Source organism: Cladophialophora bantiana (genome assembly GCF_000835475.1).
Source record: "Cladophialophora bantiana CBS 173.52 unplaced genomic scaffold supercont1.21, whole genome shotgun sequence".
Lineage (NCBI taxonomy): Eukaryota > Fungi > Ascomycota > Eurotiomycetes > Chaetothyriales > Herpotrichiellaceae > Cladophialophora > Cladophialophora bantiana.
In genome coordinates, this window is record NW_015971595.1 from 559,920 (window position 1) to 587,139 (window position 27,220).

A 27,220-nucleotide genomic window follows, 5' to 3' on the forward strand; every position below is an offset into this window, starting at 1 on the left:
CTCTCTTCAGCCCTGGGTGAGCGGCTCTCTATGCAATGGCACTCACTGATGCACCGTCCGAAAGGCGGGTTTGTCTCGACCAGAGGCCAGCCAAGCGACCCCGAGCATGCATTCACTGCCATGTCCGAAAGTCCGCTGCAACGCCTGGCAAATAGGTATTCCATGTACGAGATGCAAGCGGCGCAACGAAGCGAACACATGTGCTCTCGCCAGCACCCCCCATAGAGGCGTCGCCCCGTGAGTCCGCCCCCCGTTTTGCAAGGCATTTTTCGTCCTTCTGACGCCGTCGTCTTCTCAAGGAGTTCTATCAAACGACGGCGAGTTCCGCTACATGCGCCGGCTGCAGAACGTGCTCTGCCCCATCAAGCCAGCAATCATAGTTTTGGTACCGATCTGGTACGTTTCCGGGCGCAGACGGCTTTATATTCCTGTGGGTTGACCCAGGCAGTAGTTTGCTTCTCTCGAGCTGTCCGACACTCCATTGGAAGAATATGCTATGGCTGTAAGGGGGCGTACCTCGTCCGACGCGACCAATATCGAAGTCGCGCAGCAAGAAGGCCTTGCACAACCAAAGGCATCGCCTTCAATCCGCCATGCAGCTATCGTTGAGCAAGACGGGAGTACCAGTAGCATGACCTATTCTCTTACAAGAGAGGAGGATGTCCACTTTCGCATCTGTGAGGAAATATCACGTAGCAGACAGGGACTTCTCTCCCCCTCGCCTCAATCACAGAACACCCATCGGTGCGAGGTTATGGAACTACATGAAGGAGTGAACCCGATGACCATTCTTGGACAGGCATTGGGCCAGCAACACCCTAATCGCTTCGTCAGGTTCATGGTCGAGGAGGACGTTTCCAAGCCCGACCTAGGACACTCGTTTCCTGGCCTCGACACGGCAGACGTCGCGTATCTAGAGGCCAAAGCCGGTCTAAGCTTTCCACCACAACCAGTTTGGTATGTCCCTCGGCTGTCCCTGGTCTATTGCACGTGCTGCTGACTCCCGGGTGCCAGTGACGAACTTCTCCGCCTGCACTTTGTCCGCGTCTATCCTTATGCACCAATACTTGACCGAGTCTGGTTGGGAGGAGGATGGGGAGATACCGGAGGAGCTACGGGATGTGCTCGGCCTGGTGTCACCGCTTCAGAAGCTTTTCATGGTGGAGTACAGTAAGATGTCAATTATTAGTAAGGCTACGGCGCGGCTCTTGGGTCATAACTCCTGTGCATGTAGAAGCTGACAGACGGTCTAATCTCAGGCGCCCTCTTCATTCGAGACTTCAAAACCCCTGGCAAAATACCAAGTCGAGATGAGATTGAGCAACTGAGCAACCAGATCACCAATTGGTGAAAGTAGTTGCCTGTCGAAATAATCTATGCTCTCCAGGATGAATGGACCTGCGACCATATCCTAGTCTTGGTGTTGTTGGTGATGGGTTATCGCTTAGAGGCAGTCTTCTACCAGGCGGTCAAAGAACATCATCGATCAAGAAGAGACTATACTTCCATGAAAAGGATGGCTCAACGGCAGGAGAAAGCAATGTTCGAACTCTCTGCCATGATCCAACGTGCCACGATGCATGAGGTGCTTCATTTATGTTCCTTGTCCTTGTGAGTGGCCCTTGGCTCTGCGCTCTATATCCATCTTCCCACTCCTCTCCCCGTTCCCGCTCAAAACCGAGCCCTCCTTCAACGGAACCACAATACTAACCGCGCACACCCTCGTCACAGTATGACTTGCGCATCCACTACTCTAGCCATGCGCATTGAGATTGCTCTCGATCCGACCATCAGTCCCCAAAAGTTGGTGGTAACAAAGGCCCAGATCTTCTCGGAACTGGAACATGTGCGAGAAAGCTGTGAGTACTCGATCAGTCTCATCTGGACCCTTAGGATGTTCGAAGCTGTCATCGCGCGCACGCATCTAAGCCCTACGGGCACGTCACCCACCGAGCCTTCGGAAGGAGATGAGAATTCGACATCAATAAATGCTCCAGCCAGTAACCCCAATGGCCAGTACCGACCGGCTGCGTGCTCTAGCAATAGGTTATTTGAGGAGGATGACGAGGTCGATTTCAATTTACCCTTGACCGACGACGTGTTTGGCATCTTACCGGTTACCGAGAACTACGATTGGCTAGAGAACCTCTTTGGTCGGGGCAGTAATGATATTACCGACCCGTTAGGGGCCGTCTAATAGAGGACGGGTAGAGTTCCCTTTATAAAAGAGGATTTGGGTCGACTAAACTGTTTATAAGTTGCGATTTATCCATATGAGACTCTCACGGATCTTCTGTCTGGCCTACCTTCCGTTGACTTGGCCCGTCGTTAGACACGACGACGCGAGCGGCTGAGAAACAGAGGCTAGGCACTGAATTGGCATTGAGCGTGTTTGGCCTTCTGCAGGGGTACGTCGCCTGCACCCACCGCCAGTGGCACCTCTGTGATTAAAAGGGTCGCTTTACGGAAGTTCAAAGCCCTCGGAAGGGCGGAGGAAAGGGATGTTGTACGGCTTGCCGCGACAGATATTGCCATGAGCGATTTTGAGGCCGAGAGCCCAGGAGTCAAAGTCGGGCACAATCCGAGACGGGAATTGGCATAGGCGATCCTACCGACGGATCAGCCTCTGCTCAGAACCCTAGGTCCTCAAAAAGTGGTGCGGATAAATAGTAGACCTGAGAATGCCAATTTTTCAGGCCTTGGAATGCCTTCCAGATAGAACCATCTCATATATCAAAGGCAGATGAAGACCATCACAAGACTTAGGCCCTTCTTTGAGTCCCTCGCCTTTCGTGTTGTACTTTATGGGACACACCGGCAGACATGTTAGACGAATCGCCCGTGATAACTTGATTGAATCAACAGAAATCTATCTACTAGTAGAGGCCTTTGTGTGTGGGGAGAATGTGACTCAATAGAGGACGTGATGGATTTCAACAAGCCCTCGTGGATTTATCTTACTATATATCATCTGCGAGATCACCGATGGTAGTAAAGTACACTTGATCACAACAGGGCAAGGTCTGAACAAGGCTGTCGACGCTAGTCCGAGTCACAAGAATCCTGCAGTGTCGCCATCGGTCGGTAACCCTGCCCTGGATGGTTAGGGCTGGACCAACAAGAGATATTATACCATCATCGGCTAACCTTGTCGGACGTCGTTCGAACCCTCCGGCATCCATTTGGGGTGGTGTAGCGTCTCTTACAAAATATCCTCACCTTCACTGGAGAGTTGGGAGCTCTTCAAAAGGCGGCAATCTTGGAAAGCAGGCTATATTAAGGTTAAAATCGACTTCCTTTCAAAAGAGTGCCAGGAAACTAAGAAACAAAACAAAGCGTCACGAGGCTCAGGCTTGCCGAAAGATGGGTATCAACCAGGAAGTGAATCGTCTATATAGAGCTGCCCAACAGACGTAGATAGTTTATTAGCTAGATCACCCCCCATCGATGGGCTGCCATTGTTGACAATCCACGATCGCTCTACTTGAAAGTCGTGGAGGAACGCCCAGTGGAGCCGCTGTTTCCACCCTTTACTTTTCCAGCCGTTGATAGTCTTTGGATACAGGTCAATGACGTCGGCCGCGTCCGAGTCGTGAGTAGTCAGAACCAAGACATCCTCGCTCGCGTCGAATTCTTCCAGCTTCCGCTGACTTCGCATCGCCTCCTTGACCGTATCGGAGTTGTGAGGATTGTTCAGTTCATAGAAGGCTTCCGTTCGCGAATTTTTCGGGTGCACTCTCAAGAACAAGGAGCTGGGACAAGGCGACCGCAAGGGCCTCAGCTTGCCCTTGGCGGTCACGGGCAGATCGATCGACTCGGGCAGGGGCTGATATGGACTTGGGCGGAGCTCTCCTCCATGATGGCAGCAATCCGCAGCCATGAGGACAAAGGTATCCGTGGTCGTTCGAGCCAGGCCCATTATATGGGCGACCGTGTGGCCAGGGCAATCGAGGAGATAAAAAGAACCGTCCCCGAAATAGTCGACTGCATCATACTGGCCCAACTTCAAACCAGCCTCGCCGAAATTCAGCTCGACGAATTCCCGACCCCCGTAGTCGCTCTCCTTGATCCATGAATCCTGGTTGGCGGGATAGCCGGGCAGAAACTCGTCCTTGAAACCCTGGCCAACGACGAGAGCGGTTGAGGGTGGAAACGTCGACGGATCCCCAATATGGTCAAAGTGATGGTGTGACCAAATTATTGCCGAGATATTGAATACTTCGTCCCCGAGGATGTCGGACACATTGACTTGTGAAGAGATGCTCATGGCCTTGGTGAAGGCATAGGTCCTGGGCGAGAGGTTTTCAGGGTCTTTTCGAATACCCAGGTCGAAGAGGATCTTTTCCCCCGTCGCCTGGTGTCCGATCAGGAATGAATAGCAGGGGCAATTGAACTCATCGTGCCCGATAATGTGAGGCTGGACGACTACACTGGTTTTGGCAATGATCCTGGAGCTTGTCTCGATCACCGAAACGGAGACGGTCGACGGAGACCAGGGTATGTTGAGAGATGGTGAAGGCGTCATTCTTCCGATCAGGACGTCTATCAAAGCTGCGACTGGGTGAAATGCCTCCAAAAGCCTGTCGTGAGGTTCAAGGGGCTGGGCTCTCGTGCATCTCTTGCCCTTTCGGTAACCTATTTGTAGTATGGGGAAGAGTGGGTCTTGTGTTATTCGAAGCTCGGGCCGAACCCGGTAGAAGGTCAAGCTCAGCGCCCAAGCGTGCCCGACGCCGAAGGACATTGCCAATTCAAAAGAAACAAGAAAATCCAATCAGGGCTTGCCTATGTGCCGACATTTGCTCGTCGCGAAGGAAAGACGACTGCGACATAGCGAAGATATCCCAGGACGAAACGAAGAAAGGCTTGCTCCCGCAACCAGAGAGAAGGTCACCAGCATGGCATACCCAGCATACCAGAAGGGAATCGTTACCCTTGACGCCGCCGTCAAGGCAGGAGGTCTCTCGGGGAAAGGCGTTATTATCACTGGAGGTGGGCTTTCTCATTGATACTGGCTCTCCTCCACCTCCCCCTTCCCCAAAAATCCCAAGAGTCAATGCACTGATGAGGCTCGGACAGGCGCAAAAGGTATGGGGGAAGAAGGGGTCCGGGCTTTTGTTGCGGCAGGGTAATGTCGCTGGAACCCTCTAATAGAACGCTGTACTCACTGGATTGAATCAAGGGCTCACGTCACATTTGGTGACACGGACGAACAGAATGGACTGAAACTCGAGGCAGAATTGGCACCGTGAGTCTGGTCCTGGTCTCGAGTTGAATGTCTGACCGCAAGCAGGAATGCTAATTTCATCCGCTGCGACGTGACGTCCTGGGATGATCAATTGGCCATGTTCAAGCTGGCCATAAGCAAATCGCCACGTAAGACTATTGACATAGTGGTTGCAAATGCAGGCATCAGTGGCCCGGATGATGTCTTTAGTGTCGAAGGTCAGAGTCCGCATAAGTCAACAGGAGACCCCCTAACGCAGGTCCAGATACCGACGAGCCGGTCAAGCCCCAGCTGAAGATCGTCAACATCGACCTGATAGGAGTCCTATACACGTTGAAGCTGGCGCGTCACTATTTCATGAAGCATTCGCTTGATACCAACTATGATCGCTGCTTCATCGTCAACGCTAGCTTGGTTGGATTTCTGGACGTACCGGGTATCCCCCAGTACATGGCATCGAAATGGGGGTGCCGGGGGTTGATGAGATGCATTCGACGCACTACCGCAGTGGATGGGGTTCGCATGAACCTCACTGGGCCGTGGTAAGATTGTGGCACGCACTATGACGACCTCACACACTCTAACAGATGCTCAAAGGTATGTTGGCACCACGATCCTTAGCCCTACGGTTCAGGAGTATTGCAAAAGCAAAGGAATCGTATTTGCGGAGGCAGAGGATGCAGCCAGTGCATGGGTCAAGATCGCCTCGACTCCTACGATTAACGGTAAGATCTCCCCTCCACGAGTTCCGTTTGAAATGAGGAACGGGACCCGGTGCTGAGCCTCGATGTCAGGGCGGTCCTTTGGAATTGTTCCCCGTGGCACCACGCCACAGGGCTTTCTTGATCTAGGGAAAGACGACTATGCCGACGGAGAATACTTGGACGAGCTTCAGGATATCTTGCTGAGGACGTCCCATCGGCTGGCGGTCAAGGCTGAGAGCCAGTGAGACATAGCGGCCCGCATAATCTCGACGAGGACCGAGCAATTACGTTTCCGAGAATATGCTCCGCGAGTGTAACGTACACCAGAGGGATTCGTACAATATGCAGTTAACCTGAAAAGTATCTGCTCATTGCAATGTTCATCTTACGAGAACGCAGATCTAAGTCTCTCAGTCTGCTTGCAGCTTCTCGAACAATCCGTGTGTTGCAGTATTCTCTTGAGCCAAGGTTCGGTAAAAGACCAACATAGCCACCGGAAGGCACTGGCGCCCCTAGGCTCGGTCAAGATGTACGATCACCATATCTCATGTACAGTTTTTCGTCGTCTTCGAAGCCAAATCCCTCCAACAGAGGCCGTCCGTCAGGGTCAGCCCACTTTCCGTGGTAAATCTGCAGCATATCTCAGCAAAATGTCCGTGGCCCAGCGAACCTGGTGGAATCCACGCTGTAGGCTGATGAGTGAGGGATTGTTCGTACCTCGCCGTGCTTCTCCAGTTCCAGCAAAAATGGGGTGACAGCGAGCTTGCCATCTGGTCCATAGTAATCTATCGTCCAAGGCCCCGTAAAGCTAGAGCTCTCGTCTTTCCTGCCGCCGCTTGGGCCTCTTCAAACGGCACGACCGGTCCCAGTCTGGTTAGAAGGGAGGATGCGTGTCGACACCCATCTAGCATTCAATACAGGTTCAGCCCCACTCTGGTCCGCGGGTTCGACGGTATATCGAACTATACCGTCAAGGGCAAGTTTAAGTGGACCTATGTTGGAAGCCATGATCCGTTTTCGATGGTTTTACTATGATGGCGTGTTGAGTGCCTGGAGGATCTACGGTGAACTCTCAATCGATTATTCCAATCAATGCGTTATGAACCCGCCATATTGGTCCAACAAGACAAGCCAGAAAGCGACATTGCATGGCTTTAAGCAAGGAGAATTACAACCGTACTGCCCGATCCGTAGCGGCCCGGAATGATTTGGGGTGCTCACCACCTCTCGGCTTACATACAGAGTTGGTGACACCGAGGTACAACCCTCGATTTCGGCGTTGTAGGTGAGAAGCGACCGAACACACGACGGTGCTTTTTATTTGTTTTCTTTCTCTCTCCCTCTGTCCCTCTCTACTTTTCTCTACTTATACTGGCTAGCCTAGTGATCTAGGTGTTTTACTGAAGGTACCAAGGCCACTCATTCTCTCAGCATCATGGCAAACACTCTGCTCCTGATCTTGTCCCATCCATTGCAAGCACTGCTCTTCACGCATTCATTTTTCTCCCAAGTCCTGCTCGCTCTTCTACGCCGGCTGCTACTTCCACACTTTCCAGTCTACCAGCCTCTCCGGCTACAGGTGCACCGAGCCTATCTTGCCGCTGCGGCTTTGGCCTTTCCAAATCTTACTCACCGGCTGCCCGTGGGCAGCCTTTCTCCCAAGCGGGCTCGCAAAGTCGACGACGGCGTGCCAGCCTACCTCATCCCTGGAAAACGACAGCTTTCCGAGTTTGCGCACGGAGGACACGGGAAACAAAGATGCGTCGCTGTATTTGCGCATGGCGGCGGGTACACTCGTGGTGAGGCGAGAATGTACCTCAAGTACATGGAACGGTGGGTAACAGAGGCGGCGAGAAATGGCCTTGACCTCGCCTTTTTCAGCGTCGAGTACCGTGGGTATCACGCAGGCGCATCGTTTCCAGTTTGTGAGCTGAAGTAAACTTTACAGCCCTTTCCACCCAAGAAAGCCACCCCGCGCAGAGAAATACCTTTATCCAGGTATATCGTTTCTTGCTCAACAGCGAGATAGGGCCGGAGAATATCGTCTTCATGGGCGATTCCGCTGGCGGTGGGACATTTCACGCACCCTCCAGCGTCAGTTGCTGACATTTTATCGCAGGTGGACTGAGTATTCTGGCCGGCCTGGAGCTGGGGCGGCTTGACCTCCCGCAGCCGGCTGCGACGGTCTTGATTTCACCATGGGTCGACATGACTTTGAAAGCGCATCGAGGAGGGAATCCAGCCGTGGAGAGCGACTACTTTCTGATGGCTAACAAGACCGTGCCCGCATTGGTGCAGCTTTTCATTGGGGACCGGCCTCCCGACTCGCCCGACATGAATCCTCTGTGTCGCCAGCCTGAAGAGCTCAAGGATCTCAGTCCGCAGCTGATCTTCACAGGAGGTGCCGAGTTCGCGCGTACCGACTCGGAGAAATGGGCAGAGCTGTGCCAGAAAGCGGGTGTGGAACACAAGTTGATTATCGAATGGGCTCAGCTGCACGTTTATGCCGTGGGTTCCAAATTCACCCATCCGGCCGTGCGCAAGAAGACGGACGACATGATCATCGAGTGGGTCAAGGCGCATGTAGCACAGTGATCATCTTATTGGGACAGCAAGCTGCACGGCTGACGGACATTTCTGCTCGACTAAGAAATCCACGTACACAACTTCCTGTAGCCGCCACCTGGACATTTGGCCCAGGCTGCCCAGTATGCAGGCACCAGCTCCACCGAGCTAACCCAAACAGCGGCCAGCCTCGTAGCCTTGCAGATGTCAGTTGGGACTCTCGGAGCAGAAACGGGTATCCAGGTGGGGAAGCCTGCCATCCCGGACCGTCTCGTCTCTGCGACGGTGCCGGTGGCCGAGTGAGAAGCAGGGGTTGGTGGGCCTGGCACAGCTTGGAGACGGCGAGACAGGTCTTGGCGCCTGGCAGGATGAGGGGAATCAAGGGGAATACAATGGGCAATACCGAGGTACAAGTTGAGTTCGGCAGGGCAAATGGTCAAGCCAGGCCGCGGAGACTAGGCTGCAACTCCGATTCCAGGGGTAGATGGATGGAGTAGCAACAGCAACGAAAGCGTGAGTGGAACATCACCTCAACATGATTGAAAACTGAATCCCATTCTTCGTTTGGTCAACCGCAATCTATCTAGTCTCACGACACCCACAAAAATGACTGCAAATGTGACCGAGAGAGGAACAAGACCTGTTTTGGTCGGAAATGTGTCCGGGTCGACTGGGGATCGATTAGATGGTGAGCTGCGAGAAATCGGCAGGCGAAGGCAACGAGATGGCTGAGCGAGACACAGGGTTGAAGTCGATGCTGAAGGGTGCCACGACGGTCGATGCCATCATCGGCGACTGGCTGTCAGAGGTGTTGCGACCAGCCCACGTCCACCGTCTCACTCCCACCCAGTGCTGCTAACATTTTTCAGTTTAATTTGGCATCAAGGTCGCTTCAGGCCCGGGCGGGCAGAAAGGGTGGCTATGAGCCTGGATTCCTGTATTCGCTGAGGGACGCTCTGGACGAATACATCACGTACCGAAACTCGCACCTTCGGATCGCGGTAAATGCGGGGGGCCTCAATCCCCAGGGTCTGGCCGACGAGGTGCAAAAGCTACTGTCGTCTCGAGGCTGCCAGAGGAAAGTTGCCTATGTCATTGGCGACAATTTACTACCACAAATCGACCGCCTCGAGATCCAGCCCTTAACCCGGGCGACGGGGCCGTTTGGGAGCTGGAAACAAAAGTACCCCGACATCATCTTAGCCACCGCCTACACTGGCTGCTGGGGCATTGTGCAAGCGCTGCAGGAGGGCGCCGACATTGTCATCTGCGGACGATGCACCGATGCAAGCACGGTAAGACAGATCGTTCTTTGGCGCAGACTAAAACTAACCGGCCATCTCTACAGGTCATGGGAGTTGCGGCTTGGTGGCATGGCTGGAGCCGGACTGATGTCGATAAGTTGGCCGGCTCGCTGGTTGCCGGGCATTTGATAGAATGTGGCTGCTATGTGGTAAGTCCTCCCCCACCGAATTTCGCTGCCATGCCCAGCTAAGCGGCGTCGTCTTTCGATGCAGACTGGAGGCAACTTTGGAGGGTTTCAGAGCCTCTTTCCGAAGTACTATGACCTCTCGTTCCCGATGGCGGCCATTGCCGTCGATGGGACCAGCGTCATCCAGAAACACAACGACCAGAACGGAATGTACGTGTGGTCCCACTATCCCTGGAGCGTCGTTTGACCAGCCCGGGCTGACAATGGGGCCAGTGTGACGGTCGACACAGTGCGCGGCCAGCTGCTTTATGAAATTCAAGGGCCGTTCTACTACAATCCCGACGTGATCGCCGATCTATCCGGCATACGGTTGGAGCAGGTTGCGCAAGACAAAGTCTATGTCTCGGGGTTCAAAGGTCAGTCTCGCTTGGTCAGTGGGACGGACCATCGCGATTTGAGGAGCACTTGGTTAGACCCTGACTGATGTACGTGGCAGGTATTCTGGCTCCGGAGACGCTCAAGATTGCCGTGATGGCGCTGGCAGGATACCAAGCCGAATTCTCAGTGTACGTGACTGGCCTCGACACGAAAGAGAAGGCTCAAAGCTTCGAGACCATGTCTCGGCGCATGCTGGACACCAGTCAGTATGATGTGCTGGACTTCCAGCTCTATGGATCTCCCAAAGAAGATCCCCAAAGCCAGCTGGAATGTACCTTACAGTTTCGAGTACTCGCCCAAGCCAAGGATCCAAAGCTCTTGAGTGCCGGGCGCTTCCTGGGACCGCTCATGAGCAACCAGTTGTCCGGATACCCAGGTCTCACTGCCAACGTGGATTTCAGAACGGCAGAGCCCAAGCAGCTCTGCACATACTTCCCGGGGCTGGTCAACCAAAGCCATGTTCAGCTCTCTGTCCACTTTGTCTCACCCCTGGTTGGCAAGGGAGAAGGCGTTCTTGTTCCGAGACACGAAGTCTACACGCCCATACATCAACTTCCATCTCAGCGAGACTACCAGCCAACTGATCCGGCACCATTGTCTTCCTTTGGGCCCACCGTCAAGGCCCCGCTCGGGTTGGCCGTGTATGCCAGGAGCGGGGACAAAGGGGCCAATGTCAATGTTGGATTTTTCATTCCACGAGGTCTCCGGGAATCAGAAAAGTATGCGTGGCTGAGGAGCCTTCTCACTACGGACACCCTGAGAGGCAAGTTTCCCCGCCGCCCAGGAAGAATTACTAGAATTGATTGGAATGACTAACGCTCTGACAGGCCTTCTCGCCAGCGAAGCTTCGTCGGAAACATATATCGAACGCTGTGAATTTCCCGGAATCTATGCAGTCCATTTCGTAATCCACGGCCTCCTCGGTGCAGGAGTGAGTACCTCTGTCAAGATGGATGCGCTGGGCAAGGTATGGCCATACTGCGGTCTTGACTCGGGCCCAAGTGAATCTACCCAGCTAATGCCTTTGCGCCAGAACCTTGCTGAGTATTTGAGGGCTCGGCACGTCCATATCCCCGAGAAGTTTCTTGCTAAAGAGGCGGTCTTGTAGACGGCGCATAGACTATTCAAAGCTTTCCACGGCAGCAGGCGAGGGAGGCAATTCTTTATGTTTTGAAGGGCTGAAAAGCACTCGCGATACTACGGGGCTTGTTGACTAGTAGGGCAATTTCTCTTCGTCAAACCAGTAGAATAGACAAGACTCGGTCAGCGTTGTGCTCCGTGGTCGATAAATGTCCCTCTCAACCATCAACGAGGTGCAATTGGTCCTGAGTGCCTGGTGTGGTGCCAAAATATCTTTGTGATGCGAATCGATGGACTTCTGGATTTGCTCCTTGGGACCGGATACCCTTACATCGAATCACGACGCCCGAAATCTCCAGGATCTCGGTTGTGTCGCGCACAGCCTGTGGTGGTTAGGCATCTGCCATGTCGTCAGGTCCTAGGCTGATAGATGGATGGCGGACTGAGCATGATCAGAGAACATTGGAGTCTGTCAGATAGCGATTTCGTGCAGCGGTCAAGAGCCCTGTCACCAAATTTCCCTTGAGCTTTGACAGGTCAGAGGCCCTGACACGCTTGCAGCAGGTGTCCCACTGGAGCCTAGTGAGCCTTGGTAGTTGGTCTGGCGTCGAGCCAAGCTCGAAAACAAACTGCGGCGCCGAACCTAGACAAAGCGAGTGCGGCACCGATACATTCGGATGCGGCTCGGTCGCCAAACGAAAGATGTTCAGCTCTGTGGGCGGTTACATATTAACAAACCTTTGGGCATCGTTCGTCTTCCCAAGGTCCCTGAACGACGACCATGGGGTGATACAACCTCGCGACATCTAGTGCACTGGCTTGTCAACAGCGTTCAGGCATCTATTAAGCGGGGATGGAATAGAGAGCCCTCTCGTCTTCTATGAGTAAAACACTTTGTAACTAGCAAGACTCCCCTGACGTGAAGAAAATGTTCATGGATCAACACGCAGGACAAAGAAAACTGCTAATCCGCCAATGTACGAACGCTAAGATATCTTTTCACCCGGCGCGAGTCTTGATCCCAATGATAACCAAAACTCCTTCCCGGCTCAACCTCCCTCACAGCTTTCCTCGCGCCTTCGCCTCGACGGATGGCAAGGCTCGTCGAATCACCTTCCCACTGCCCGTTCTGGGAATGGCGTCAATAAAGTAGACCCCTCCGGTGAGCCACTTGTGAGGCGCAAACCGCTCTTTGACGTATTCAAAAAGCGACTCAGCCGTAACACGGGGGTTTTGCGAACCACAAAAGCTCTCGGATACTCCGAGCCTTCACTGTTGATTAAGATGTTAGACACGATTGCGCAGAGGGCCAGGGCACAACAAACATCTTGGCTCCCACAACAGCAGCGTCGATAACGTCCGGATGTGCGAGAAGAGACAATTCCAACTCCGCTGGCGCAACTTGGAGCCCTTTGACCTTGATTAACTCCTGCAGAACTGTGAGCAACGCCCTAGCAAGGGGAATCAAGGATGTAATGGGACCAGACCTTGAGCCGGTCCACGATAAAGATGCGACCTCGCTCGTCGATATAGCCTATATCCCCTGTCCGAAGCCAGTGATGGCCGTCTTCGTAGACAATCGTCTCCGAGGTCTCTTTGGGCTTGTGCCAATACCCCTTCATAATGTTAGGCCCAGCCACCCAGATCTCACCGATCGTACGGTTTGCCAAACCGCTCTTTTGGAAGTCTTGGCCGGCCACGGGCACGATTTTTGCATAACAATTTGGGTTCAGCCAGCCAATCGATCGACCGTCATCCTCATCGTCCGGGGCAAACCCAGTGATAGAACAGGTGGTCTCAGTCAAGCCCCAGCCTTGTTTGACATTGACGTTCGAGCGCAGGTATCGATCCTCAACCATTTTCCCCAGTCCGGGATCTAAGGGCGCGGAGCCACTGGTGACGACCTCGACAGCTTTGAGATTGAATCGATGCGGGTTGTCCTGCTTACACAGCATGGTTAAGATGACAGGGACACTGGTCATGAAGGTGATTCGGTATATGTCCAGATAAAGTAGATATTGTACCACATTAAACTTGGCCATGATGAAAACCTTGGCCCCGAGGCGGGCTGCACTGATGGAATAATACGTCTGGCCCTGCGCGACGTGGTTAACCTAATGGCTGGCACGGAGAAGAGATCATCCTACATATGCGTGATACATGGGAAGAGGTGCCAGCCACCGTTCTCCTGACAGATCTAGCCGTGACTTGCGTGCGCGCCCTTGCGGTGTATCGGCCACCAAGTTACGCTTGAACAGAAATTGCGTGGAGTTGGCGACAAGGTTGTAGTGCGAAATCTCAACCCCTTTGGGCAGACCGGTCGTTCTGCTCCTTGTCAGCATGCCAACCGGTGGCTACTCTATTGCCGACCCACCCGCTCGAATAATTGATGACTGCCGTGGTTGAAGCGAGTTCATCCATGCTAGTCATGCGCTTCCACGACCACGAAGCAGATTCCTGAGGTGAGGACCAAAGCTTGGTCCATGGTTGAAGCCGGCCAGAGAGTTGACTTGGGATGTTCTCATCCAGGTCGCCAAAGAGATAGATCTGAGTCGTTGGCAGGCTCGCTCGGGCCGCGGCCTTTAGGGCAACACAAGCACCGTCGTGGTGTGAGAGGAGGAGCTTCGCACCCGAGTCTCGCAGCTGGTATTCGAGCTCTTGGCAGGCGCAGTTCAGTCAGCGGTCCGCACACCCATGGAGCGCACAAGAGCCTTACCAGTGACAGAGGCAGTGGGCGAGGCTGCCGTGAAGATGCAGCCAGCCGCAATGGTCGCCCACAGCACGATGGGGAAGTATAGCCGGTTGTTCGAGTACAACAGAACCCTGTCTCCTGCTTGCAACCCGAGCTTTTGCAGGCCTTGGCCAACCTGTTTGACATAGCCCTCGGCGTCGGCCAAGCTGAAGCATTTTGCAGGTCTCGCAGCGTCAAAGTATTGTGGTGCCTGACGCGACGAGGGCGTGCCAGACGAGAACACGAACGAATTCACATCGACAAGAGGGATGCTGACGGAATAGGGTGATTCTATCATCTTTTTCTCGTCACCCGTCTCTCTGCCTCTTTATTTCGTACTGCCTAACGAGGGGCAGTTGCCGTGATCGAGGAATACTTGACTATCTCCCGGTGCTCACAGGTGTCGAGACAAAATCCTCGCCTAGAAATCGTCGGCCATCACCACGAGCGGTTGGCATCCAGTCTGTTAAGTAATACCCCTTTTCCCTCCTGGGCGACATCCCGCTAACCAGTGCGTAGGACAGGGCGCACTCTTGACCTGATATGCCGAGTAATATCTTTTCCAGGGTCAGAAGGGGAATAACCCATCTTGTGGAAGCCTAGCCGAGGGACTTGGTAGGGTGTTCCGGGGTCTCGGTGCCGATTCATGTGGAAGGGGAGGGGCGGCTGACTGACCACCTCGTGTCGAGTGACGGGCATGCCAACACCTACCTATGGGACTCGCCGAGGGTCTGTATGTTGAGACTGTTTAAGCAGGACCATGGTTCGCTTCTTGCGTCTTTGTCGTTTTGGAGGAACTCAAAAAATGGCGTCAGTTTCTGTGCCCGAAAGCAAACCCTACTCGGTTCCTGAGGAGAGCAAAAAAGTCCTCCGCGATGGACTTGTGAACAATCCTCGCCACAAGACGCTGCCTGGGGAATGCAAGGACATGCTCGACTATGTCGAGTACGTGGGCCAGGACCAGCCGAGAATAGCCATCAACTGGCGGTTCGCAGAAAGCGTTGCTTCTTTGAAAGGGCTGGAAGCCATCCTGATCAACGTCCTGCTGACCAGAAAGTACGGGATAGCACCTCAGAAGGTCATCATCAATACCGACCATGCCCAGCTGTTCTTCATGTCCGCGCTCCTCCTCCAGGTGGAGCCTGCAGAAGGCAGTCCGTTGCAGCCGACGCCAATCCGCGGCCTGACCGCCAAGTACGCCCAATATTTCCCCAATGGCGACCTTCACCAGATGGCATCGTCATTCTACCGCCGCGCTGCTACCAACACCTACAGGGCCAAAGATGGACGTTTTTTCCACCTGCATGGCAGCCTCAATCCAGACCCTTCGATCGACGCTCTCGGATTGCCCCGGGACCGACAGGATATCAGCACGGATGAGGATGCGTGGGCCGTGTTTGCGGCCAAGATCGGAGAACAGGATGCCGCTGCATGGGATCATCTGCTTGGAGAGGAACACCGACAGGCAGCCACCATTTGCCTGTCCCCAGCCGAGTATGCCAACAGTGCTCAAGGGAAGGCCAACGCAGACACCGGTCTCTACAACGTGTATCCTCGGCGAGATCCTCCTCTACGGGCGGGCTGGTGGAAGGATTCACCCTTGACATCTGCACGGCGCCCGCTGGCCGGTCTCAAGGTTGTCGAATTCACACGAGTGATTGCAGGTCCCGCCATTGGCCGAGGTCTGGCGGAGCTGGGCGCGAGTGTGATGAGAGTAACGTCCCCAAACCTCGCCGACTTTTCGGGTCTACAGCCCGACCTAAACTGGGGGAAATGGAACTGCCACCTCGACTTAAAGAAAGAAGAAGATCGGTCAAAGCTTCGCGAATTGTTGTTAGATGCCGACGTGGTGATCAACGGGTACAGGCCCGGCGTCCTCGACAAATACGGAGCCGGGTACGAAGATGTATCGAAGATAGCCAACGATCGCGGGAGAGGGATTATTTACGTCCGCGAAAACTGCTTCGGATGGGCTGGTCCGCTGTCCCACCGCAGTGGCTGGCAGCCGATCAGCGACGCACACAGCGGCGTATCTATGGGGTTTGGACGGGCCATGGGAAACGACGAACCGGTCACTCCGGTCTTTCCAAACTCTGACTACTGCACAGGGATTGCCGGAACGTGTGGAATTCTTCAGGCGCTCCTGGAGCAAGCCGAATATGGAGGCTCATACCTCGTTGACACAGCCCTTGACTACTACAACAGGTGGCTGATTGAAGAGGTCGGAGAATATCCTCCGCAGGTGTGGGAGCGTCTCTGGCAGCGTAACGGCCGGGCGGTCTTCCGACATTTTCACAGCATGAACTATTCAATCCCTCGGTATATCGAAATGATGAAATCCCAGGACCTGTTCGACCTCCGGTTCTTTGAGATTCGAGTATCAAAAGCCCTTGGTGGCTTGAAAATACGCGCCCCGAAACCGATCCTACAATTCCCTCCGGGAACCGTCGAACTGGGTTACAACGTTGGTACCAGGGGAAATGGAACCGATCAGCCCCGGTGGCCAGACGATGCCGAAACAGAGGTAGTTCTCTAGGCAGAACACGATCAACAGAAGATAGATATCGACCAGAATGGGCATAATCCACCCACTGGTGGCCCTGATTGGCCCAAACCCTGTTAGAAGGTCACGTAGTGTTGGGCATATAGATACAACATCGATTCACTCGAGAATGCTCTCGAGTGATCAATCCATCACGGATTCGATGACAACATCAAAGCCCCTTGGGGTCTTATGCGGACAGTTATTCAACAGGCACAGAGATCTTGCTGTCTAGTGCGTATGACTGAGCGGAGCCTAAGGAGCCACCATCAGCATACAGGATGTAGGATGCGCGACGCGCTCATCCTTCAAGTGCCGAGGTGGAAGAGACACAAAGCGACATTGGGGTGGCCCAGTACGCCTTCTGCTTTTGGAGCTGCTGTCGGCAGTTGTGGATACGCTCAAAGCCAATCAATGAGAAGCGAATGTCGTGGAGTTCGTTCAGGTTGTCCGTCCAGCATCGTTTCCGGCTTCGTCGTCGGAGTCTTGCATTGGCTGCCCATCGTTCGGCATGGATAATCCGGCAAAGGGCGCCTGACCGCTGGTGTCTGGTATCTTTAGCGCCTCCCAGTTCGCAGACGAGCTAATCAGTCAGGCAGACCGACGAAAGGCCAGGGCGAGTCATTGCATTACAGCGTTGGCCGCGTCTGTTACCCACGTCGTGGCGTCCGAGCGCAAATATCTGGTTTTTAGTCTGCCATCTTCGCGACAAGGTGCCGCCGGTGGAAAATAGAAGCGGGATATCGCGCCTCATACCGAAAAGGTAGTTCGCACACTGGACCGAGGCGGCTTTTTGTGGTGTGACTATCGGCCCTCTTGACAGCAGTGATGCTATATTGACACCGAGTGATAGGGAATATGGTTAGCATGGTCAGCACAACGAAGCAAGGGCGAGGGAGGTCTCCCTGTAGGTAGACGAGACAAGCATCAGCAAGCGTCGAATTCCGGCGCCGAAGTCGACCAGTGCTGTGGGGCGGATCGAGTATCAGAATTGCAAGATCGCCACCGTGATCGACGTTGCCAGTTTGATCGCTAGCGCCATCAACACCATTTCCATGACTGCCACTGTTGATCTGCAAGAGCGAGAGGTTGCCATGTAATCTTCAGCAACGGCCTTCTCGTCACAAGCCAAAGTCTATCGGTATATGAGGTAGACAGACAGAGTCTCGTTGAGAAGATAGTTCAGAAGACACATCTCGGAAGATAGATCAATGCCATCTGTTTACTTGACGGTTCTTTGTCTTACAGGTGCTTTCGGCGCCGGGCATCGTAGCTCCATCCCCAGCTTCATTAAGTATTGCAGAGCCTAAGAAAGAGCTAGTCGCAGCTCAGCCAGCGGTACAGATTACGCCCACTGCTACTTTGGATTGTGGCACGCTCCCAAATCCGGTGGACTCTCCAGTACGTATTACTATATATCTAACAAACGAAAGGCTACGGCCCCGGGTCTACAGCACAGTCGATAACCCGTCGATCTGTCCTGCCAGCACAAGTTGTCGGCTTCCGGCAGACTTATAGCAAGGGCTGCTTCCACCGTGCTCTCTACGGCGCTCGACGGCTGGTCTCAATCTTCCCTACTATTCACGTCAAAGTGACTTTCTCAGCCATGGCTAAAAAGGCATTTGCCAAGGACGGTGTGAACCTGTACCCGGTCTGCCTCCTTTGTTTCATTGGCTTGAGCTCTCTATCCTTCTCTTACACGTCTGCGGTTATCGGAACGCTGCTAGGTGTTTCCTTTGCGATGGATTTCTCGGAGATAAAACGATGACTCTCTACCAGGCCAACCGTCCTTTTTGGAATATTTCAGACTGGAGACCGCCTCCAATGGAACCGACCTCGAGTCCACGATGAACGGTATCTACCAAACCGGAGGCGTCATAGGAAGCCTGCTACTGCCGTGGGTGGCAGACAAGTGGAGAAATGGTCGCTCACCATTGTTAGTGGGCTCGCCTTCTCCCTGACATTTGAGAGCCGTGTTAACACCTCGCCAGCCTGCTATCCTAATTCTCATCTCCGGTGCCGTCATGACGGGAAGCTCGCACGTGGCGGAATTCATTGTGTTCCGATTTTTCGCTGGTGCTGGCGCTTGGATGGCCGCGGCAGCCTCGCTGGTAAGGACGCCCTCGCATCCCCAATCCCACTACTGCCTACCGAGTCTCACCATGAAATTAGCTGATGATGAGCGAATTGGTGCCGGCCAATCTTCGAGGCAGACTTGTTGAACTCCACGGGAACTTTTTTCAATGGGGCTACACCTCGTCTGCCTCGATTGGCTTTGGGTGCTTCTTCTGGGCCAACAACAGCCGAGCATAGAGGCTGCCTGTGGCCATACAGTGCCTCTGGCCGCTTGTCTTCCTGTCAGGGCTCTATTTCTGCCCTGAAATCCCCAGGTAAGTGCCCCAGGAATAGGCCGGATGGCGTTGCTGGACTCATGCTCGACAAAGGTGGCTGGTCCTGCAGGGCCGTGACGACGAAGCAAAGGGGGATCTCGAGAAAATACACACCCGCTCATCAAAGGGGCGCAATCTTGCCGACGCCGAGCTCCTTCAGATCCAGAGGCAGGTCATGATCGACCGGGAACTGGATTCTTCCTGGGTCCAACTCTTCAAGAAGCCGTCGTACAGAAAGCGGACATTCCTTGGGATCGGAACCACTGGAATCGTACAATTTGCTGGTGTCTTGGTCATCAACAGCGAGGCTCCTCTCTCCCCCTTCTCCCTCTCCCTCTCCCTTTGCCAAGACAAAAGTCGCAAACGGATAATGCTAACCTGGGGCAGACTACGGACCCGTGATCTACGGCCTCCTCGGTTACGACGAGCAGAAGCGACTTCTCTATCCCGCCATCTGGGTGACCTTTGGCTTGGGCCTGTTCTTCGTAGCACTGTATCTTGTCGACCTCTTTCCACGGAACCGACTGTTGGCATTTGGCATGTTTGACTGTACAGCTACATTGGCGGTCGAAGCGGCGCTCATTGCCAATTTTGTTCCCTCTACGAATACCCCCGCCCTGAAAGCCGCGGTCGCAATGTTTTACATCTACTAGTTGTTCTATGCCATCTGTGTCGACGGTTTCTCTCGCCCAGACATGCCCTTGTCACGACCTGTCCTCCTGACTGACGTGAGTAGGAGTTCAATTCACCTATCTGGGTGAAATCTTTCCAACCCACCTTCGCCCCAAAGGCGTCGGTCTAGGAATCGCCACCATGTCTGATGAATATCATCTGGTTGCAGTCCGCACCAACCCCACTGAAGTGAATCCTCCCTGTCCCTGCAAAGCGTCACAGTCCTGCCTAACCATGTCAAAGAAACATTGGGCCGAAATTTTTCTTGATTTTCATCATTCTGAGCGCCATGGGGAGTGCCCTCTTCCTGGTCTTCTGGTCTGACACGAGAAACATGCCCTTGGAAGAGATAAGCGCTCTCTTTGGGGACAAGATGAAGTCGCTGCTTATCAGGATGAGCTCGAGATCGACCTGACCACGCATATTGCACATGATCGTCAAGGTCCAACGACGATCAAGTCTGACAAGGCGAAATATATTGAGCTGTCGGAGTCAGTCCTTGTTGACAAAGCTTAGAGGATGAACAGCCCGTGGTATCTCTGTGGCCGGGAGTGGGTTGCGGAATCCCTTCGGCAGCGTCATGGACCTCAGGAGCGTAGCCTTTGTGAAATCATCATCTTGGTATTCGGCGGCGACACAGGGCAAGGGAGCCGAAGTGCGTGCCAGGGACTGTCTAGGCCTCGCGCCGACCTCGCGAGGCTGGTGATCTCGGGGGTGCCAAGGGGTGCCGAGCGTGCATAGCAAGATGGGTGATTACTAATGCGCCATAGCGGGCCAAGACATGTAATGACGGGGTCCAGGGTCAATCTTGGAGCAAATCGGGAATTGTACTGTACGAGCCGAGGAGCGAAGAAACTAATACTTGGCGAGTCAGTACGAGCAATACGAGGTAGTTTGATGAAGTCCCATGCCCTGTTGAAGAACGATCAGCCCTCCGTGAAATTACGCGGGCTAAACACGTCGACGAGCCTTAAACTATAGGTATTCAGGCACCAGGGAGCAACAGACGGCTTTCAACCGGTCACATTTCTCTGTTGATGCAATGGGTCACTGAGATATGTCTGAAAGACCTCTGGTGAGAAAGCCAAAGGCCTGTGTGCCATGTCACGAACGCAAGGTTAGATGCGACGCGACGCAAGTTGGATGTCCTTGCACCAAGTGCATCAGAAGCAACTACACCGAGCGATGTCAGCTCTTCGATGCGGTGAGGATGTAAGTCCCCGTCAAAGAGTCACAGTCTCGAGAGCCGGAAACTGACTGAGCGCAAGGCGGAGGGAGAAACACAAGAGAACGGTCGATGAGGCCTTTCCATGCACCTCGGCTGAAGATGGACGTGACGTTCCAGGACGATGTCCTCGCCCCGAACTACCTGCTGTAGCTCGGACAGACGACGACACACCCAATTTACACTCGACACACGCTACGCCCTTGAACGCCGTCAGCTTTGACCCAGTGGCCCAGCCAACATCAAGAACAGCCCAGCGAACGATAGGGAACAGACATCACATTCTCACCAAAGCCCACGAAAACAGGCCTACAGGAGAAAGCGTCGAACTCGACATCTCTCGGCACGTTTCGCAGTGGTCTGCCGACGGCGCTTCACCGGAGCAAAACGATCCCCATCACCAAAGTCGGGAGGTTATCGAGTATCATGAAGGAATTAACTCGTCGACAATTTTGGGGGATACCTTCGGCACCAAACCTCAGGGATTCGTGCGAATTACAATCCGCAATCCCGAGACACGCTTCCAATGGAATAGTTTCGAATTGGACGACTCTGACGCCCAATATTTACAGCGGAAAGGTGCATTTATAACTCCTGCCCGGTCAATATGGTAAGTGTGAGTCTTTTGCTCTGGGAATCAATGTTCGCTGAGCACATGTCGAGAATAGCGATAAATTCATCCGCCTCTATTTTGAACGCATCCATCCATATGCTCCTATCCTCGACCGAGCTCAATTCCTCCGCGACTACATGAACGGAATAGGCTCCACGTTCCTCATGCATTCGATCATGGCGAACGTTGTGCCATATGCCCCGATAGGACTTCTGTCTGAGGCAGGGTTCTCGGATCGGCTTATGGCACAAATGTCCCTATGCACAAAAGCACAACTACTTCACGACTTCGGCGTGGAGAAATCACAGCTGAGTATCTTGCAAGGCTCTTTTCTCCTGAGCTCGTTATTTTCCAGCCCCTTGGCTCACAGAGACTATCGATATTGGTTTATGAATGCCGTGCGACTGGCCACACAAATTGGGATCGACAAATACTGCACGGCGACCCACCTTGACCTGTCCACTCGGCAGTCTTTCCAGCGTATATGGTCGGTGTTATACATCCGAGATGTGCAGCTTACCTTGTCAGGGCTCAGCAACGTGAGGAGAATCATCGATGAGAATTGGAAGCCAGCCGACGTTACGGAAGCAGATGATGGGGACACTGAGGAATTAGTCGCGTTTGATCACTTAGTCCCACCCCTCACCAAGCTTCAAAAGGTATATTTTGCTCAGGCGGGCATGTTGGCGAGTTTAGGTTTGTGGTACCCTTATTGTCGATCTGTCCGCCTGGAAGCAGAACAAATCTAATTGACCGATATAGGAGCTCGATTCTTACAGATTTTCAAGACACAAGGACGGCCGCCAGCTAAGGAAGCCTGTCAGGATTTTGAAAAGAGTCTCTCATCCTGGCGGAAGGCTCTACCGACGGAGATGCACACTGAGAATGTTCAAGAATGGTCAGCCGGGAATGTCTGGGCTTTGGTGCTCCGAGCAACCAGCTATCGGTTAGAATGTGGCTTCTATCGATTGCTTACCCGGTATGATCGCACCACTGGGGACCAGGCCGTGCAACATGCATCTCTTAAGCAGCAGAATGCTATATTCGAACTGGACACCGTCATTGAGCGCATCATGCTCCACGGACTTATCGAGTACTGCCCGCTGTCTGTGTATGTCAGCTCTTGCCATGTTGCATTGCTCAGCGCCCAAGTTCTGGAGGGCCTCTGCTTACTAGGTGCATAGATTCATGTGCGCTTCCACGACCTTGGCGATGCATGTCGAGACGGCGCTGAAAACATTCCCCAATAGTCATCAACGTCTTGCGGCGCAAGCTCGTATTCACACCAGCCTTCTCTTCCTCGCGGCGGGTGGTGAGACCTGGCCCCATGCACGGCGTATCCTTAAGGTCTTCGAGGTCATCTTGGCTCGGACGAACCTCTCTCTCGATGGGACCGAGAAGGCGAATGCGGATCCCAAATCTACGCATCCCTTTCGCCAAGCTAACAATGAGAAGCAGACCGAAGTCACCGGGTCTAGTAACAACACCAACGATCCAAATTCGGGTGCAAATCCAGGCTCATCCGACCAGGACCGCGGCCCCGATCCCAGACCTCGCCACCCACGCGCACGCACGAACAGCTTTGCTGTCGATTCAGTACTGCCCGAATATGAGCCCCTGTTCGGCCAGGCCGCGGACGCACAACCCGAAGAATGGCTGCAGGACTTTCTCGAGCTAAACTACGTGGGGATTTGATGGGCCTGGGGAAGAAAGTAAACATATCCGTCTGGCGTCAGGCAGACAGGGACGGAAGAGACTACTCAGGATCGGACGAAGCGACTCTGTTCCTGCCTGCAGTAACATGTAGATGAGGAGAAACAAGCCACCAGCGATGAGCGCGAGACTTTTTTGAAGGCCGCCACTGCGCTCCCCACCCTTCCTGTTACGCTGGCCTGATACGCCACCAGTCAGTGTGCCGTTCGAGTGCGAGGGTATTGCCCGTAGCATACAAATACACGGAAATAGGGAGGGTGATCGGCAAGCAGGAGTGTTGCCCGTCCGCACCGAATATCCGTATTTCACTCCATCGGCACACGTGTCTCCTCACGGGCGCCGGGTGGCAAGGCATGGAGTGACCGGCTCCAGAGCCTTCAAGCTAAGCTTGCACTATGCGAGGTATAATGGCTACCGACCCTGCAACTGGAGAGAAGTTGGGATGGCGGCCTTGACCTCGCGACAAATGCTACATCGAACGTGTAAGCAGAGCGATTTCAGAGCCTTTCTACCTCTTGAAGACGGACACTAATCGAGATTGCTTCCCAGTGTGGAAAAAGGCGGGCTGATTGAATTAAGGTCAATCGATATATATCAGACAAATGGTGGATATTTGGAAAGTATACAGGAAAATCAAGGGTATCTCTGTGAAACAAATTAATTACATCCGTTGCCGTGCCCTCTCCACCCCCTTGGCCGACCAAAAAGGATCCCAAATTCTGGAGTTGATTGATCCTTAACATTCATTCGTGGTGTTTCATATCTTCTTCCGTGATTTAGTGTCATCATCCGCCTTCCACCAGACCAAAACCAAACGCCGATGCCATGCTTAAGAAGCTGCCAAAATTTGACATCCTACCCCGATTCAAAAGAGCTTCCTGGATAACTGTTCGTCCGGTGCTCGTGCTTTTTCCGCCGATGGCACGCGGTCCGTCTCCGATGTTTGGTGTCACTCAAAGTGCGAGGACAACCAGCCCTGCCAATGGAAAGGGAGGTCTGGTATATCTCATGCCTGGCCGTCTTTGCCAGACCCATGCGTATTCCTGTAATGACTTGCAAAGTAAGTCATCTGGGCAACCAAAATAAAGTTGAAGCCCGATGCTTTTTAAAAACAGAGCTCTGTGGTGAGTCAAGCTAAGAACCCGTACTCTCAGGCATAGCGATCAGTCCATGTCTCCGGCGTCCGTTGTCGAACTCGACTTGTCGCTGGCTTCTCATCTTCTTCTCGTTCGGTCTCATCATCATCTTCGTCCGACTGCAGCTCCACGTATCTCTCAGCGTCTGGTCACTCTCTTCCGCCCTCTTCGTCACACAAAGAAGGGCAAAATAGGGATGATCTTCGAGAGAAGAAATAGTGAGACTGGGGCAGGCAAATGACAGGATCTATGCTCTGGAAGCGGTGAGACTCACAGCTTGGGTCCTAGGTCCTCCCGGCCTGTCCCTAGCACTGTACGTGTGGAAACCAGACCCGGCTCGATATTCTGGTGGGGCAGCGGCATCGACGCCGGAGTGGAGTGCTGGTGTTGTAAAAGACGATGACGGCGAGGACGACGCTTCGGCGTAGCCTGCAAGACTCAAATGTCTGGTGCCGGGCACGAGCGAGGCTGGAGAAGGCTCTTCGTACATCGGACTTTCGAGGCCTAAACCGGTCTCTTCGAGTTGGCGAGCTTCGTACAGGCCGAATTGTTGTTCAATCTCCGCCGCAATTGCTGCCTCGGTCTCACGGACCTGAGCCGGCGGGGTTCCTCCTTCAGCTGAGATCTGGATCGGCGTCTTGAGAGTAATATGGCTGCTTGAGACATTGGCACCTGGGGTACGAAAGGAAATATTCAGCTCAACAGCATAAGTTCTTGAGATGATACAGGAATGGAACGTCGGCACAAATACTCTTGGTCGACCGCTGCTGGATGGGGAAGGAAGGGCGATCGGGACCGGGAGGCTGGCGGTGTAGAAAGGGGAACCAAGTTCATAGGTGCATGACGGCTCGGGGATTGTTGAAGATGTCGAGGTCGTGGAGTACCCCGACGGTCTTCTGGAGAGATCTGATGAAGAGAAGCTCCCACGCTCTGAAGGATTGTGGCGGACCCAGGAGACAGTCGATAAACAGCGGGAAGATAAGGCAACGCTCTCGGGGTAGATGCCATGCAGAGTGGACCAGTTGTCGTGTTTGCGACTCTCTGGGATGACTTTATATGGCGCGGCGCCGAAGAATGTGTAGACCTTCAATTTGCTGACGATGGAATCCAGCTGCGGAGGTACGTCGTCTGCAGACGCAGGATCGAAGCGTAAGTTGATGGTTGCCATTGAAGAGATGGGTTCTTCCTGCCGCCTCTGCGGATGTGGAAGGCGGAGGCTTCTGGGCTGAGTGGTCTCGGCGGTCAAGCGGCCAACCTTACCGATCTTGAAGAGGCCCTTTTTGACGCTCTTCTCCTTGCGCATGACATGGTCCGACTCGGTCTCGTCAATATTCAGCGGCGGCGCCTCTTCTCTGGCAGGGGCAATCCTGATGCGCTCCGCCTTGTCGGCTAATTCCAAAAGCCTGCCGACGGCGTTCCACTTTGTGATCCTAGCACGAATGCTGTAAGTAATCTTGGACATATCGGGCGCAAGATCGTCCATAAGTGTACGACCTTCCCCAGAGACGCTGGGGTCACCCAGGCTTGGAGGTAGCTGCAAGTGTTGTTTCCTGATCTCTTCATTGTCGGCCTTGTGCGAGCAGATGAAAGGGAGTAGCCTGTCGGGAACAACAAATGTGAAAGGGACGGAGTAGCTCACTCCCGCTTCGAAGGTGCCATTTTCAGGTAGCAGGCTTTCGGGGATCGGCTGCTGGACCTTTAGGAATGTATGTCTCCCTGTCGTGCGACCAGTTGTGGGGGCAGTAGTTGCGATCCTTTCGACGTATGTGCAACTCTGGCCCTCAAATGTGATACTGAGGTCATCGAACGAGGTGTCCTTCTCGAACCTGACGTCCACGCGACCCTTGATCTCATCGTATGTGGAGTACGAGTGAACAAAATCCGCCTCGCCATCTAGCACGATATCGATTTCGCTCTTCTTGCGCAGACCGATTGCCGTAGCGATCGCTGAACCTCGTCTTTGCGAGGCAGGGAGGGCCAGTGATCGCGACCGAGCAGAGTAGGAAGGGACTGTGGAGGAGAGGAAGGAAGGCATCTCGCCGGAGACTATCTGACGAGGCGTGCTCATCGTGAAGGAAGGAGAGAGAGGAAATCAGGATGGTGTGTAAATGAGTGGGTGGTGATAACAACCGGTGAATGCTGGCGATTGGGGACTCGGCTCTAGCGAAGCCGTCGATCCGTCTCAAACGAGGGGTCACCGTGGGTTGTCGTCCAGACAATTGCCAGATTCGTGCTTCCAAGACACTTGGGACACTTGGACGAGCTCTCCAGAATGCGGGGGGGTTGATCAGCTGAAAGGCTGCAGCACCAGCAGGCGTAGGGTGGCGGGTGTGATTGGAGAGATAAGGATAGAGCGGAAGAAGAAAAAGTTCAGGCACACAAAGCAGGGGATGGGCATGGGACTATATGTCTTGTCAAGGACTGCGTATATCGATCACAAGATGATCTCTGCTGACTCGACACAGTCATATATGCTAATTCGTAAGCCCCTCACCGACACTGCGAGAATTCTTCAAAAGGCGTATGTGTGGGAAATGAATCTGCCCATTAGCGTAGTGAGTCATTGAGGGCAATTGACATTTGCGGTTGTTTTGTATAGATGCAGCATGATGTGATGGGAAGGGCGAAGGGCCTGAAGGGCGGGCCACAGAACACCAACAAACTGGAGCCCCGCCCCGCGTACTGCTCTATCGCGTACTCCTTAACCAATTGTAGGGGGGCTGCCCGCCTGTGGACCCGAGCCCCCGGGGCGTCT

At 53.7% G+C, this 27,220-nt stretch overlaps 11 protein-coding genes across 11 annotated transcripts; 8 read left to right on the forward strand and 3 right to left on the reverse strand.

The window, feature by feature from the left end:
- Positions 1-496: 496 nt before the first annotated feature.
- Z519_11310 (uncharacterized protein) lies at positions 497-1,174 on the forward strand (the record flags this gene model as incomplete). The annotated part of the gene is made up of 2 exons (XM_016769022.1): positions 497-957; positions 1,015-1,174. 2 exons carry the CDS (start codon positions 497-499, stop codon positions 1,172-1,174), a joined length of 621 nt encoding a protein of 206 aa, XP_016614868.1.
- A 585-nt stretch (positions 1,175-1,759) lies between these two features.
- Z519_11311 (uncharacterized protein) lies at positions 1,760-2,197 on the forward strand (the record flags this gene model as incomplete). Its single annotated transcript, XM_016769023.1, has 1 exon — positions 1,760-2,197. The coding sequence occupies one exon, from the start codon at positions 1,760-1,762 to the stop codon at positions 2,195-2,197; it is 438 nt and encodes a 145-aa protein (XP_016614869.1).
- Positions 2,198-3,370: 1,173 nt separating this feature from the next.
- On the reverse strand, positions 3,371-4,525 carry Z519_11312 (uncharacterized protein; the record flags this gene model as incomplete). Its single annotated transcript, XM_016769024.1, has 1 exon — positions 3,371-4,525. One exon carries the CDS (start codon positions 4,523-4,525, stop codon positions 3,371-3,373), a length of 1,155 nt encoding a protein of 384 aa, XP_016614870.1.
- Positions 4,526-4,895: 370 nt separating this feature from the next.
- Z519_11313 (uncharacterized protein) lies at positions 4,896-6,173 on the forward strand (the record flags this gene model as incomplete). The annotated part of the gene is made up of 7 exons (XM_016769025.1): positions 4,896-4,989; positions 5,077-5,125; positions 5,180-5,245; positions 5,291-5,442; positions 5,484-5,766; positions 5,822-5,949; positions 6,019-6,173. The coding sequence occupies 7 exons, from the start codon at positions 4,896-4,898 to the stop codon at positions 6,171-6,173; spliced, it is 927 nt and encodes a 308-aa protein (XP_016614871.1).
- Positions 6,174-7,363: 1,190 nt separating this feature from the next.
- Positions 7,364-8,523, forward strand: Z519_11314 (uncharacterized protein; the record flags this gene model as incomplete). The annotated part of the gene is made up of 3 exons (XM_016769026.1): positions 7,364-7,820; positions 7,877-7,996; positions 8,048-8,523. 3 exons carry the CDS (start codon positions 7,364-7,366, stop codon positions 8,521-8,523), a joined length of 1,053 nt encoding a protein of 350 aa, XP_016614872.1.
- A 694-nt stretch (positions 8,524-9,217) lies between these two features.
- Z519_11315 (uncharacterized protein) lies at positions 9,218-11,471 on the forward strand (the record flags this gene model as incomplete). Its single annotated transcript, XM_016769027.1, has 8 exons — positions 9,218-9,301; positions 9,363-9,788; positions 9,842-9,946; positions 10,011-10,135; positions 10,199-10,341; positions 10,422-11,130; positions 11,204-11,330; positions 11,397-11,471. The coding sequence occupies 8 exons, from the start codon at positions 9,218-9,220 to the stop codon at positions 11,469-11,471; spliced, it is 1,794 nt and encodes a 597-aa protein (XP_016614873.1).
- Positions 11,472-12,502: 1,031 nt separating this feature from the next.
- Z519_11316 (uncharacterized protein) lies at positions 12,503-14,472 on the reverse strand (the record flags this gene model as incomplete). Its single annotated transcript, XM_016769028.1, has 6 exons — positions 12,503-12,710; positions 12,769-12,872; positions 12,931-13,539; positions 13,591-13,768; positions 13,818-14,100; positions 14,160-14,472. 6 exons carry the CDS (start codon positions 14,470-14,472, stop codon positions 12,503-12,505), a joined length of 1,695 nt encoding a protein of 564 aa, XP_016614874.1.
- Positions 14,473-14,979: 507 nt separating this feature from the next.
- Positions 14,980-16,710, forward strand: Z519_11317 (uncharacterized protein; the record flags this gene model as incomplete). Its single annotated transcript, XM_016769029.1, has 1 exon — positions 14,980-16,710. One exon carries the CDS (start codon positions 14,980-14,982, stop codon positions 16,708-16,710), a length of 1,731 nt encoding a protein of 576 aa, XP_016614875.1.
- A 1,612-nt stretch (positions 16,711-18,322) lies between these two features.
- Positions 18,323-19,759, forward strand: Z519_11318 (uncharacterized protein; the record flags this gene model as incomplete). The annotated part of the gene is made up of 6 exons (XM_016769030.1): positions 18,323-18,443; positions 18,496-18,656; positions 18,708-18,827; positions 18,889-18,995; positions 19,161-19,390; positions 19,494-19,759. 6 exons carry the CDS (start codon positions 18,323-18,325, stop codon positions 19,757-19,759), a joined length of 1,005 nt encoding a protein of 334 aa, XP_016614876.1.
- A 1,076-nt stretch (positions 19,760-20,835) lies between these two features.
- On the forward strand, positions 20,836-23,311 carry Z519_11319 (uncharacterized protein; the record flags this gene model as incomplete). Its single annotated transcript, XM_016769031.1, has 5 exons — positions 20,836-20,990; positions 21,047-21,613; positions 21,672-22,312; positions 22,379-22,727; positions 22,801-23,311. The coding sequence occupies 5 exons, from the start codon at positions 20,836-20,838 to the stop codon at positions 23,309-23,311; spliced, it is 2,223 nt and encodes a 740-aa protein (XP_016614877.1).
- A 1,401-nt stretch (positions 23,312-24,712) lies between these two features.
- Positions 24,713-26,533, reverse strand: Z519_11320 (uncharacterized protein; the record flags this gene model as incomplete). The annotated part of the gene is made up of 1 exon (XM_016769032.1): positions 24,713-26,533. The coding sequence occupies one exon, from the start codon at positions 26,531-26,533 to the stop codon at positions 24,713-24,715; it is 1,821 nt and encodes a 606-aa protein (XP_016614878.1).
- Positions 26,534-27,220: the final 687 nt, after the last annotated feature.